We start from the raw sequence: 15,067 nt of genomic DNA, 5'->3' as shown, positions 1-15,067 counted from the left end.
CCCTTACAATTCGTATGATTTATTGCTTGAAAGATCACTTATTTTAAATGAGGAAAGTGCCTAGTTATATTAATTGGATGAAAGGATTTTCAATAATTATTCTTGTTCGAGCTTGTCGTTATCTACATACATTGCGAATTAAATGTATTGAACTTCATATTATTATTTTTCTGGCCCTAGTAAGTGTCGGAGTCGACCCCTCGTCACTACTTTTGTGAGGTTAGGCGATATACTTACTGAGTACATATTTCTATGTACTCATGCTACACTTCTGTACTTGATTGTACATGCTTTGATGCAGGCATATGGCCATCAGTCTGGCACGTAGAGTGGACTCCTCAACTTGAGACTTTCCGGTGAGCTGTCCTTTTGAGCCGTTCTGCAGCAGCTGGAGTCTTTCTTTTGTCTTTATGTTCTTGTCTATTCCTTTTCGAGATAGTAGGATAGTATGGTTATGTATATTCTACTAGATTGCCCACACAGTTGTGACACTAGGTCTTGGCACGCACATTAGTAGACCTATGATGTTTTGGCTTGTCGTCATGATTGAGATTCACATTTATTACATTCCATTTAAATATGCTTAAATTTTTAAACTATAAATTTCTTAATCTATAATGGAAGTTATCACGTACTAACTACACAAATGAGAATTTACTATTTGATTAGTGTTGGCTTGCCTAATAACGGTGTTGGGCGCCATCACGGCCTAATATGGAATTTGGATCGTGACATACATGGCAACTTAAAAATTACCTGCTAACCAATAGAAGTGCACTGACTATGTAAAACTTCTTTTCCTTGTTAATGCACATATCTTAAAATCTTTAGTGAGGCATTTTCAAAAAATATGGTATAACAGTAAATAAAGTGCGATAAGAAATCATAAGATATTAAAATTATATACAAATATATTTCTTTCAATCTGCGTAAGTTTTCGTGGCGGCAGCTTGACATTTTATATATTAATATAAGGTAATAAGTACCTAATAAAATAATCAAAATGCGCATGAATTAAATTAGCGGTATACTACCGTTAAAAAACATAAGTAGAAGCACTTTAAGATAATGTAACAAGAATTCATATGGGCATTACATCATAGGAGTGTTCTTTTCAACTCACTATAGCCTCGTTTCTACAAGAATTTGATATGACAAGTTGCCTAAAACCTGCGAAACACTTTGAAGTTACACACGAGATGACGTATCAATAAATCTTAACATATATTTACCTATCATTTCTGGTGTACGTGAGATATTTTGCACACACAGTATTAACCTATATATTATCAACTCCTATTGTAAGTAGGTTTAATCAAAGGCTATATTTGTTTTAAAATTTTACTTCTAAATTCAAATTGCGTTTATTTTATATTATTCTCAAATAGTAAAATTCCCCTAGTAAGCTCCTAGCCTAATATGTGGAATCGGCCGGGGTATTCCGAAGGGGCGAAGAAAGTATAGCTCGGCTAGTGGACTTTTGTTTTCGAACCTCGAATCCAGACCTGTTCGACATGAGCAAATCCATCAATAAGCCTAGGTCCAATATTTGTGTGTACGAGCTAGCTATAAACAGACGGGCATCCTTTTAACACAGTCTTTCCTTATTGGGCATAGCGTGCTGGAGAAAAGAGAAAGCGGTAAAAACCTCTCTTATTCGATCACCGAGAAATTGGACGACTCTTTAGTAACTAAAGGGTTATTTCACCAAAATCATAAAATTTTCGAAAATAGCCAAAGACAAAAATTTAGGGTAGGGACCAGGGAGTAGGTGGGAGGAGTACTCAAGGGATGTGACTGAGGGAAAACATGACCTTTTGTGCATGAAAAGATCATCATTTACGAGCTTGATGATTAGTGGATTTATATTTTACGAGTATGTCAAAATCAAATTCGAGACATCATGTACTATAACTTTTACGTGAATAATAAAGAATCTCATATGTTGCTTTTCGCTTGAATAAAGACGCTATATATAATTCTTTTTGGTTTGTTAATCGATAGTTGCACTGGAGTCTGATTACATTTGAATTTGTATCGAGAAGTCCCACATGGAACGGGGGAGGAGGTGTAAATCGCTCTCTAACAAAGATGAAATTCATATACAAGACTAACTCGAGATATCTAATTAATGATAAAAGATTATAGCTTCATATACAAACTCAAACTCGAACAAGGGCGTATTTATGTGTTGGAACATGGGGCATGTGAAGTCATGCTTCTCTCTTAAATGCCATGTATAATAACATATTATATTTCTTAAAATTTCATTAAATTTAAATGTGCACACCCAAGCTCAAGGAGTCTTATGGTGCAATGATTATTGGGTATACCTTTACAAGTAAATTAAAGGTAGGTTCATATCTCAATTTATAGGCATTTCTATTGTCCTCTATTGTGTTCTAATTAAGTGTTTTTCCTTTTTTTATTTGATTTATTCATTCAAAATCCCAAATTTAATACATTGAAATCCATAATCTCCCTTTGTCATCGTAAAATTTTATATAAGTAAAACTAGTGAATAATATAACATGGTTTAATGATTCCAGCATTTTTGATCTGAAGTATAGGTATATGTGTTAAAAATTACTAAAACTGCAAGAAAAATTTAATCTTAACCTATAATATCTAAATAGTAATGAATTTATGGTAAGAACCTAAGGGTAGAACCCGTCAAATATAAATTCTAGATTTACCTCTTAATAATATAGTACCGCACCCATTTTTTTAGAATTCTAGATTCGTTTCTAAACTCGAAATCTCTGATTAAGAATAAAAATCGTATATGTTTCATATTAGATACATGTCAAATCAAAATGGCGTAAGAATAAACTAGTTTCCTCTACATAGAACAAGAACTAGTTCATCTCTTGTTATCTATTGGCATAGTATCATAAGTACATCCACCAAGAAACAAGCCCTTTAATTCCTTCTTTTTAGTATTATTTTCCGAACGCTCTATTCCACCTTGGTCACTATGGTATATTTCACGAAAAATAATAGATTCTCCCGAGCTACGAAAATATAGAGATGTATGAATTCATCAAACAACCATGTAAAAGCTAACGTTCTTTTTTTGTTTAATTTTTATATATTTACAGTGTATAAAATATTTATATGATATGAATACTTATTAGGTAATTATAAGTAAATTTCTACTATACATATTAATGGGTGACAATACAAGAAAAATATTTACAGCGACCGTTGTGGAACAGTCACGAATTTCGTCCAAATTGATGAATTACATTATAAAATTACAAAAATCTGTCATAATTTTGTATGAGTCTGTCCGTCATTATTATTCCGTCACAAATTTGTGATATTCTTGTAGCGAAATTATTAAAGTAAATATCAAATATGATAATTGCACTAATGATACAAAAAATATTTGCAATAGTGTTTTTAACTTGTATCATTCTCCCTATGAAGTTTATCTTTCATGTTATGAAACATCTGAAAAGCCCTTTGTTTACCCTTTAAAATGGATAACAAATGAATTTATATGCGGTTTTAAGGTTATGTGGACTAATCCAATACAAGTGATTAATAACGTTAGATAGGCAAATTAAAGATAGAATAAACAGCCAAACCAGTAGTTATATTGAGTCCAGGCTCGATTATGAGCTTTTCAATATTAGCTTGCCTTCGGTTCGGAGCGAAATACTTATGAAGAACTATCAGCTAAAATAAGAACTTTGTATGACTTTTAGAAGCAGAGAAATGATGATAGGCTATAATTACGTATGTTAGTCGATTACTACACTCTAATTTACTGCACTTTAATTGAGTTTGAGCTTTAATCGCTAGTGTTTTGCACTAACAGTGTGTTTTATGCCTTGTGGGAGTGATTCCGAGCTATGTAGATGTTATGGAATGAATTCAGTGATTTGGAACTTTAAAGTTTGAGTAAAAGTTCAAGGAATTAAGCCGGGATCGTGTTTGGGGGTCAACGGATGATAGTTAGAGCGAACGAAGACTCCAGTAGGCATATTGCGCACTGTCTAATAAAATAGATATAACCTTTTGCTCAGAACTCCATTTGGGCTCCACAATATATGGTTGGAAAGCTAACTCAAAGGGCTACAACTTTCATTTTTTATTTTTTTCCAAATTCGAAACGGAACAGGGTGAAAAATGCGCGTCAATAGCGGGATCGCGCTCAGGTCGCGCTCGTCAGGCAGAACACTGGGCCACTAGCGCGACCACTAGCGCGATCGCGCTAGTCAAACCCGGGAAAATGTCCTTTTTCACATTGGAGAAGGTATAATTGTTTGGGCCCAACCCTACTTGGTATATATACATGGAAAAACAGTATTTTGAGGGAGGAGGACGTTTTTGAGAGAAAAACACAAGCACAGAGCTGCCGTGGAGGCCGGGTTTCATCTTTTCTTCCACCAACTTAGTCTTTTTATGCTTCTTTGTATGATTTGTTGTTTTGCTACCATGTCTATGTGGAGTTAAACTTCACGTTCTAGGGTTGTGGTTCTTTCATGACTATTGTTATTCGGATATTGATTTTGATTTCTTAGTTTATCATATTGGTTTATTTATTCAATCCTGACTTAATTATTTGATTGCTTGATCACCAATTGAATACTATCTACGAATCTAGAGTTGAACTCGAAAGTGGGAATTCTAGATTGCATATAGGATTGAGTAGAGCAAGTTCTTGAACCTGGGCATCGGGGAACGGATTTGCAATTAGGATAGACATATACCTAATTGCCTTGCTTGGTTGAAATACAGGAATTATAAATGCGTTCTTGTTGATTCTAACTCCATAGACATATAGGCGTTAGGTTAGCTTGAATAGGCGAGTAAGAACTCGACAGATTCTTATGAGCAATATTAACCCTGTCAACCAATAAACTGTATAAATTAATTAGTCAATTCAATTGAAAAATACAATAGGATTGTTAGGTAGCCCATAACCCTAGATCGTTTTCATTACATTGATATCATAAAAATCTGCTCTTTCTCTCTGTTAAAAGTTCATTATTTATATTCTTTATTTAATTAGTTTAGAACCAAATACTTCTAGGTTTAATTCTTGTTTAGATAATTAGGATAGTCTAATTTAGTTAATAGTTAATCGCAAGTCCTCGTGGGATCGACATCTGACTTTTAGTCACTTTATTACTTGATGACCGCGTATACTTGCGTGAGTGCGTTTGGCCGCAACAAGTTTTTGGCGCCGTTGCCGGGGACTTAGAAATTAACTATTTTTCTAGATTAGACTTTTACTTGTATCTTTACAAGTTTTTTTTCCTTCTCTTTTTGTAAATATTTTATTTTTATAACTATTTGATTTTTCTCTTAGTGTGTTCTAGTTTTCTCAGCATGACATCTGGGGATGAAATATTCGACGGTAAGGTTATTGATGAAGACGCTTGGTTGACGGAAGACTTTTATAGTCCGTCTTTTTTGGCTTGTCATGACCTGAACTCCGGGAGGTCTAAATTTGAATATGGGAGTAAGGGTTGGTATTGGGAAGAATATTCACGATTAAGGGAATATGAGGAACGACGTTGTCTTCTAACAACGTTGGTGAATGATTGGTCTAAGGAGAGAGATGATCTTGCACATAAAATTGATAATTTTGGCTTGGTTGTACATAACTTAGATGCAGATTTAAGTGCAAAGGTTGATACGTTTAACGCCCAACAATTTAATAGTGAGTTGTGTGAAGCTGAAAAAAATCTTCTAGACCAAATTAAGGAGTTAAAACGAGAATGCCAATCACTAGACCATGTTTTTCTTGAGGATGCCAATATTGAGAAGAGTGCTCTAGAGTCATGTGAGGGAGTAGATAACATTACTTTGGGAGACTTGAGTGTGTGTAAAGATGGGGATGCAAATAGTAGTAAAATTCATGAGTTAGGGCGCACTAGACCTCATTCCAATCATTTTTCTACATTGTGTTTAGATAGTGAGATACTAATCAAGCCATCTGAGCCTATGGGAGAGTCAAAGAGTGAGGATGAGAGTGCCTATATTCTTGAATTTTTTGTGCCAGAAAGCAAAAATTATATTCCCCATCTAAAGGCCAAGAAGTGCATAGTGAAAAAATTATTACTTGGCCTGATTATCATTATAGCCCCACCAAAGGAGCATAGCCACAGACTGGATGCCATGTTAGGGGTACAATTCATAAGTTTAAGGTGGAGACAAAAATTAGTTCAAGTCGTGCCGCGACGTTAAATTAGGCGCTTGTTGGGAGGCAACCCAACTTTACTGCTTTCTTTTATTTTTGTTTATTTAATTTATTTTTATTATTTTGTAGTATTATTTTTGTGTTTTGTAGGAGTAGGAGCATGGAGTCAAAGCCAATAGGCATGTGCAAAAGCGTGAAGGAGGTTGAAACTAAGTGTGAGGTACCCGCACAAGGGATCATACCTGGGAGAAGTCTGAGTATCCCGTGAGCTGTTAGTGCTTCAGCCTTTGGTCTTTCAGGGAGTTTCTTGTTCACCCTTGTTATTTTTGCTTTATTTGTGCATTGGGTACACTGCACTCTTTTAAGTGTGGGGTGGAAGATTCTCTGTGATTTATATAGTATTATATTAGTATATTGTTAAGTTTTTTTTTCTTTTTATTGTTAGCTAGCTTCTTATTTTAATTGCATAGTTACTAGAATTAATGGAGTACTAGTAGTTTTAGTAGATTAAAAAAAAAATCAGAAAACTCAAAAATAAAAAAATAAAAAAATTTGGGACTTTTCCCGACGATGAATCTCCTAGACAGTTTTCTTGAGGGATTAAAGTTTAAACAAAAAAATATCTTTTAACTTTCTTTAGGTAGTAATAATCCCCCGTGGTTTTTCTTTATGCCTCGGTTCTTTTTCATGGGATGTAGTTTGAACCGGGTAGTAGTTTTTCCTTTTATATATATATATATATATANATTTTTTTTAGGTAGCAATAATCCCCCATGGTTTTTCTTTGTGCCTCGGTTCTTTTCCATGGGATGTAGTTTGAACCGGGTAGTTTTTTTTTTTTTTTAGTAGTAGTTTAGGGTAAGTAAAATAGGAGGAAGAAAGAATGAGATAAACCTAAGGAGCCCTTCGACTTGTTTGTATAGTAGCATATTTAGGTCTTTGGCATGTGTAGTATCTTCCCTATGATTTTAAATTATTGATGATGCCTTGCTTACTTGGATAGCATGTTTTGTGGCGCCTATGTCTCATTTTCTTGACTTATGTTCATTTTGTGCTTAATGCTTAATATTTCGTGACTCCGTGAAGACTTGCATTTGTTTGAGAGTCGGAATGGGATCGTCCTTAATGAGTCATGTGCCATGTGTAGTGAGGTTTTTGTGTAGTCCATGTATTATACTTGTGTCTAGAACTTGTCCGGTTTGTGAGTCGAAGCGAAATTTTAGGTGATGCTCGGTTTGAAAAATGATTTTAGGCTTTCTTTGATCTTTTTGAGCTTAATTGCTTACCACAAATAAAATTTATCCCTAGCCAACCCTTTTGAGCCTATAGACTTTTATTTGGCACCCACATTGCAAGCCTATACCCTTTTTATTCTTAATTGACATTGTTTTGATCCCTTTTCCTCTTAAAGCACTTTAATTGTGAGCTGAACGCTAAAAGAAGTAAGAAGGAACTAAGTGTGGGGTGGCTTTTGAGTGGAACCAATAAAAGGAAGAAAGGTGCACTTTTTTTTTTTTAAATAATACACCACTAGCGAAAATTGAAAAAAAAAAGAATAATCTGGAAAAAAAAAAAGAAAAAAAACTGATATGAATACATTGATGTATTGTTCTTGATAGTGGGTATGAATTAATGTAGTGCTTAAAGAAGAAGGGAGCATTTTTGGGGTGATATTGTTTCTGAAAGTGAAGTGGATTGAAGAATTTATGCTTAAAGTTGATTATGTGATGTGTTAAAGTGCTTAGGAGGGTTAGTCACTATTCCTAAATATATCCTAACCGTCCCTTAGCCCACATTACAACCATGAAAAAGACCTAATTGATTTTAGATCGAGCGAGCCTACATTAGTAGAGATTTACATTAAGGGAAAGCCAATGGTACCAATTACATGCATGTGACTTCTGTTGTGAGGGTGAGCGATTTTCTTTGATATATGTGCGCATGAGATTCGAATGTGTGGATTCAACTTACTCTCTTGCCTTGGTTGTGAGAGTACATGGTTTCACGAAGGATAGGTAACATTATTAGACTTCTCTAGGATGTTGGGTGTCCAAACCATGAGTGCACTGTGACATTGAGTCGGTTTTTGAGGCTAGAATTGTTGTGAGCATATTGTCTTTGTTTGAATATTTTTGAAGAATCACATAAGTAAAGGGAAGTGTATGATGATTGCATATGCTAGAGTTTAATTGTTGCTATCAACCATAATCATTGGTGTAGTGTGCTTCGAATATGTTAAGTGCTCATAGATAGAGTAAATTTTTAGTTGACTCGAGGACGAGCAACGTTTAAGTGTGGGGTGTTGATGATAGGCTATAATTACGTATTTTAGTCGATTATTACACTCTAATTTACTGCACTTTAATTGAGTTTGAGCTTTAATCGCTAGTGTTTTGCACTAACGGTGTGTTTTATGCCTTGTAGGAGTGATTCCGAGTTATGTAGATGTTAGTGATTTGGAGCTTTAAAGTTTGAGTAAAAGTTCAAGGAATTAAGCCGGGATCGTGTTTGGGGGTCAACGGATGATAGTTAGAGCGAACGAAGACTCCGGTAGGCATATTGCGCACTGTCTAGTAAAATAGATATACCTTTTTGCTCAGAACTCCATTTGAGCTCCACAATATATGGTTGGAAAGCTAACTCAAAGGGCTACAACTATCATTTTTTACGTTATTTCATATTCGAAACGGAACAGGGTGAAAAATGCGCGTCAATAGCGCGATCGCGCTCAGCTCGCGCTCGTCAGGCAGAACACTGGGCTACTAGCGCGACCACTAGCGCGATCGCCCTAGTCAAACCCGGGAAAAATGTCCTTTTTCACATTGGAGAAGGTATAATTGTTTGGGCCCAACCCTACTTGGTATATATACATGAAAAAATGATATTTTGAGGGAGGAGGACGTTTTTTAGAGGAAAACACAAGCACAGAGCCGCCGTGGAGGCCGGGTTTCATCTTTTCTTCCTCCAACTTAGTCTTTTTATGCTTCTTTGTATGATTTGTTGTTTTGATACCATGTCTATGTGGAGCTAAACTTCACGTTCTAGGGTTGTGGTTCTTTCATGACTATTGTTATTCGGATATTGATTTTGATTTCTTAGTTTATCATATTGGTTTATTTATTCAATCCTGCACTTAATTATTTGATTGCTTGATCACCAATTGAATACTATCTACGAATCTAGAGTTGAACTCGAAAGTGGGAATTCTAGATTGCATATAGGATTGAGTAGAGCAAGTTCTTGAACCTGGGCATCGGAGAACGGATTCGCGGTTAGGATAGACATATACCTAATTGCCTTGCTTGGTTGATTTACAGGAATTATAAATGTGTTCTTGTTAGTTCTAATTCCATAGACATATAGGTGTTAGGTTAGCTTGAATAGGCGAGTAAGAACTTGACAGATTCTTATGAGTAATATTAACCCTGTCAACCAATAAACCGTATAAATTAATTAGTCAATTCAATTGAAAAATACAATAGGATTGTTAGATAGCCCATAACCGTAGATCGTTTTCATTACATTGATATCATAAAAATCTGCTCTTTCTCTCTGTTAAAAGTTCATTATTTATATTCTTTATTTAATTAGTTTAGAATCAAATACTTCTAGGTTTAATTCTTGTTTAGATAATTAGGATAGTCTAATTTAGTTAATAGTTAATCACAAGTCCTCGTGGGATCGACATCCGACTTTTAGTCACTTTATTACTTGACGACCGCGTATACTTGCGTGAGTGCGTTTGGCCGCAACAAGAAAACAAATGTATATTGCTTTGGTATGCGTGTTACAGTATATTTTGAGTAAAAACTATCTCCTTTATATAGTAGGAGAGTTTCATCCCTTGTACAATTCTAAGAAAGGTTAAAAATCTTCTTTTTCGTTAATTACTGATCAGCTGCCGATACGGGCCCAGATTCACGCTGTGATACCCAGCCTGGCGCGGATATCACGGCCCTTCGCTAGCCGTGTGCAACTGTTTTGTAGTATTTTCCGGAGTCATGGGGCTCGAACAGGGTCTGGGGGCGTGGTGTCGATAGCTTCGAGGGCAGGTGTTTTGTTCGGGCCTTGATATGAGAGGTTCCCAGCTTCGAGTTCGATTCCTTGAAGTTACGTCCTTGCTTCGTTTTGTCCCACCGAAAAATCAGGGTGCTCATTAGCCCCGGTTTTACCCGTATACACCCTTATATATGGTGCATAGATAATGTTTTTATCTTTCATGTTATGAAACATGTTTTTACGTCACCCAAGAGGAAGAAAGATAATAATTTTATAAGTATTTGTAGTTGATTTAAAAGGTCTTCAAATTAAAACATAGTAGCAAATTTCACTATCAATCTGATTATATACACGCACAAGCTTATGTCATTATAGATTATTTCCATAAGTTTTACTTTGTCCATATATTCGTCATTGTTTAGAATTCATATGAAGTACTTCCTCGGTTACACTTTGAGTGACATATTTAATATATACTAGTCTAAGGTTACGCGCGTTGCGCGTGTACCTTACAATGAGTTTATATTTTCTTAAAATTGCATAAATATTATTAAGTAATGTATGTGAGATATATAGATGTAAAATAAAGATTAAACAAAATTTTAAATCTCTGAATATGAAGAAGGTTAATGATATTTATCTGACTAAACAAAGAATTGTACTTACTTTTTATTCTATGTTTATTCACTTGTCTTAAATATAAAGTGTACCTTCGATGGCATGGAACGTGTTGTAATTTACTTTTAATTTTATCATTCAATTGTTTTCTAAAAGTATTCGTAAAATTTCTTACAAAATAAGAAAAGGTAAAAAAGAAAACATTCCTAGAGTTCTTAACATAAATAACAAAAGAAAATACGCATCTAATAAAGAATCATTAGTTATTTTATGTATGAAAATCTTGTATTTAAAAGTTTTATTATATTGCCTAACAAAGAGAAATTTCTGGTAGGCCCTTCACAATCAGCATTCATAGAGGGAAGAAACATCTTGGATAATGTAATTCTAGCTCATGAACTAATCAAGGGATACAATCAGAAAACAGTGTCACCAAGATGCACAGTTAAGGTAGATATTAGAAAGGCATATGATTCAGTGGACTGGAACTTCCTAAGGGCTCTTATGCTGGAATTTGGTATACCTGGTAAAATGGTCAAGCTCATTATGGAGTGTGTAAGCACAGTTTCATACTCCTTATTGATCAATGGAGGATTAACACCAAAGTTTCAAGCAAAAAAAGGATTAAGACAAGGTGACCCAATGTCACCTTATCTCTTTGTCTTGGTGATGGAGTACCTGAACAGATCCTTGAAGCAACTGAAATCAAATCCAGATTTTAACTACCACCTTAAATGTGCAAGACTGGGAATAGTTCACATCTGTTTTGCAGATGACCTTGTTAATGTGTTATAGAGCTGATAGGTGTCTATTGAACTCATGATGAAACAATTTGAAAAAATTTCCACAGCTTCAGGATTACAGGCAAATATGGAGAAGAGTTCTTTTTATGTGGCAGGAATATCTAATCAAAACAAGCAAGAGATACTAGAGAAGCTGCAGTTCACTAATGGAGAAATACCATTCAAGTACCTAGGAGTTCCTTTATCCTCAAAGAAACTCACCATTAGTCAATACATGCCTTTGGTGGATAGGATTGCAGCAAGGGTCAGATGCTGGACAGCAAGGTTTCTATCATATGCAGGCAGGGTCCAACTAATCAAAGTGTGTTGTTTGAAATGCAAACATACTGGGCACAAGTCTTCATGATTCCAAAAAAAGTTCATGATCTGGTTACAGGGATATGCAGGAATTTTCTATGGCATGGAAGCAATGAAGGAAGAAAAGCACCTATAGCATGGGATATAATTTGCAGGCCAAGAGCAGCAGGAGGACTGAACATTATAAACTTCTCTATGTGGAATAGAGCAGCACTAGGAAAACTGTTATGGGCAATGCACAGAAGAAAGACAAATTATGGGTTAAGTGAGTACATATCCACTATATANAAGCCCACGTCTCGGAATCGGGTAAAATTTACATTTTCAGAATCCTCATACTCTCACGAGTCTAACCATATCAATTATCCAAATCTAATGTCAAATTCCCAATCAAAACTCGAAATTTAGGTCTAAGAACTTTCTCCAACTTTTTCCCCAATTTTCATCCCAAATCCGAAATTAAATGACAAAACTAAGATTAGATTAGAGGAATACAACTAGAAAGGGATTAGGAATCGTTAACCACTAATTTGCTCTTCAAAAAACTCCCAAAATCGCCCTCTCCCGAGCTCCAAATTAATTTTTCTAACTTTTGAAACTAAACCCTGGTTCTGCCTCTTTTTTGACCAGTGAAACCGCATCTGCGGCTCTGGGACAGCACCTGCGGTCCCTCTCCTGCGAAGACCTGGTCGCATCTGCGATATCTCATTAAACGGGGCTTTCCGCACCTGCGACTACCTTTCCGCAGATGCGGTGCCGCTTATGCAGTGCCCTTGACCGCATCTGCGGTCAACTCCCTTTTCGCCTCAAACCGCATCGTGGTACTTCAACCGTTTCTGCGGGCTCGCACCTGCGGTCCCCAAGCCGCAGGTGCGGTTATGACAGCTCACTAGCAGCTTCAGTTGTAAACTCTCAACTCCAAACTTCCCGTTAACCATCCGAAATCATCCCGAGGCCCCCGGGACCTCAATCAAAAGCACGAACAAGTCATATACCACTATCCAAACTTATACCAATCTTCAAAACACCTCAAACAACATCGAAACACCAAATCACCATCGAATTCAAGCCTAAGAATTCCAAAATCTTCCAAATTACGCTTTCGATCAAAAAGTCTATCAAACCTCGTCCGAATGACCTGAAATTTTGCACACACGTCCCATTCAACACTACGGAGCTACTACAACTTCCGGAATTCCATTCCGACTCTTAGATCAAAATCTCACTATCGAACCGGAAACTTCAAAAATCAACTTTCGGCATTTCAAGCCTAAATAAGCTACGGACCTCCAAAACACCATCCGAACACGCTCCTAAACCCGAAATCACCCAACGGAGCTAACAGAACGAACGAAATTCCATTCTGAGGCCGTCTTCACACTGTTCCGACTACGGTCCAAATTCTAAAACTTAAGCTCTCATTTAGGGACTAAGTGTCCCAAAACTCTCCGAAACTCCAAATAAATCTTCCCGGCAACTCACAATAGCAGAAACAAACACGGGGAATGCAGTTAATAGGGGATCGGGGCGTAAATTCTCAAAACGACCGGCCGGGTCGTTACATATAATTAATTTCTGTTGATTTAAATTCTTAATATTAGTTCATCTCATGTTTGAATATTTAACCGTAATTATAATTTTATCCACCATAATTTTTTTTTCAAAGAGTAAAAAGATCGATATGACATTCCACTTTTAGATCTTTATATTTGTAAAATCATTAGTGGTATTGGCTCTTAGCAACCTTTTTCTTTCTTTTCTCACACACTTATATTCTTAAAAATTTTCTTAGTTGTTCTTTAATAATGGGGTATCTTTTCTATATTACACGATAAACTAATAATAAAAAATATTATTTGAATAGGAAAGCAGTTCAAATTTAATATAATAATATATTACCGTGGGGATTTTCTCCTCAATTTCAACACTTTATGCAGTCCGTTTAGCATTTCTTTTATTTTTTCTTGGTATTGAATATTACATAGTGGTAATATATTACTAATATGGAGGATTCTTATGAAATTAATTTTATTAAACCTTCCTACATATTTTTAATAAGAATTCAATAGACAAGATTGTATTAATTTTAAAATATTAAATATTAAAAAAATTAACATAAAAGCTATTGTAGTCCAAAAAAAGTTATTACATATATGTCTTTTCCCTATGAGTTCTTCTGTTTAATATTTTATGGCTATTTTGGTCTATCAATGTTATATTTGTACTTTTATAATAATATAGACTCTCATGTTTTTAAATAGATTTGGACAATATAATACGTTTTTAAATTAAACTACTAATAGGAATTTTTTAAGAAGTATATCCTAAAAGTAATAGGATTACATGGCTAAAAATATGTCCATATCCCCAAAGTAATTATATTAATAGAAAATTTAACATGTTCCTAAAGGTATTAGGTTTACATGCTAACATATAGTATTATATATTTATGCCAAAAAATTATACTAATAGGATTCCTAAAGGTTATCATGTCGGATTCCTAACGTGTAGTATTATGTCCTAATACTAATAGGATTACAAGGCTAATGTCTAGAATTCCGATTATGTCCTTTTTTTGTGAGTTATTATGGTTAATATTAAAATATTATTTTTATAATCCAATATTTTATTCATGCTTTTATATTTTAATGTGATATATTTAGACATAGATATAGATATAGATATAGATAAGAGTAAAAGTGATTTAGGTGAATAATTGTCCTCCATTTGTATTTAATAACCTTAAAATTTGGATAAAAATTAGGTTCTCGTTTATCCTTCTATCACAAGATCCGATTATTGAATAGTGATCTTCAAATTCCAATTAGTTTCTCTTCTATGATTTATTTTATGTGCGAAATATTTGTATTTGCATAGAAATTAAACAAAAGGTAGAACGTCCATATACGGTGACTCTGCCGCTTATTTCGTTGCTATAATTCTTTTTATAAGTTGTTTTTGTATCGTGTAGGATTCATAACGTGTGGTATTATGTCCTAAAATTAATATGATTATAAGGTTAATATCTAGAATTCCAGTTATATCCTTTTATTATGAGTTATTATGCTTAATATTATAAGGTTATTTTTGTAAACCAACATTGTATTCATGCTTTTATAATAACTAGTATCTATAAACGTGCGTTGCACGTTAACAATGGCACATGATGGATTACATATTTATTATTTATGAG

General features: G+C 34.7%; 1 protein-coding gene across 1 annotated transcript in view; it reads left to right on the top strand.

The window, feature by feature from the left end:
• LOC109210965 (acetyl-coenzyme A carboxylase carboxyl transferase subunit beta, chloroplastic-like) overlaps window positions 1-11,569 on the top strand; it is a 54,935-nt gene extending 43,366 nt beyond the window's left edge. Inside the window, exons 6-7 of the mRNA XM_019374448.1 lie at window positions 302-356; window positions 11,071-11,569. Of these exons, the coding sequence (XP_019229993.1) occupies window positions 302-356; window positions 11,071-11,569 (554 nt within the window). The remainder of the gene's footprint in view (window positions 1-301; window positions 357-11,070) is intronic.
• The last annotated feature ends 3,498 nt before the right edge of the window (window positions 11,570-15,067 follow it).

The sequence above is a fragment of the Nicotiana attenuata genome, unplaced genomic scaffold, assembly GCF_001879085.1.
Source record: "Nicotiana attenuata strain UT unplaced genomic scaffold, NIATTr2, whole genome shotgun sequence".
NCBI lineage: Eukaryota > Viridiplantae > Streptophyta > Magnoliopsida > Solanales > Solanaceae > Nicotiana > Nicotiana attenuata.
This window is presented reverse-complemented; position numbering and strand designations above follow the sequence as displayed.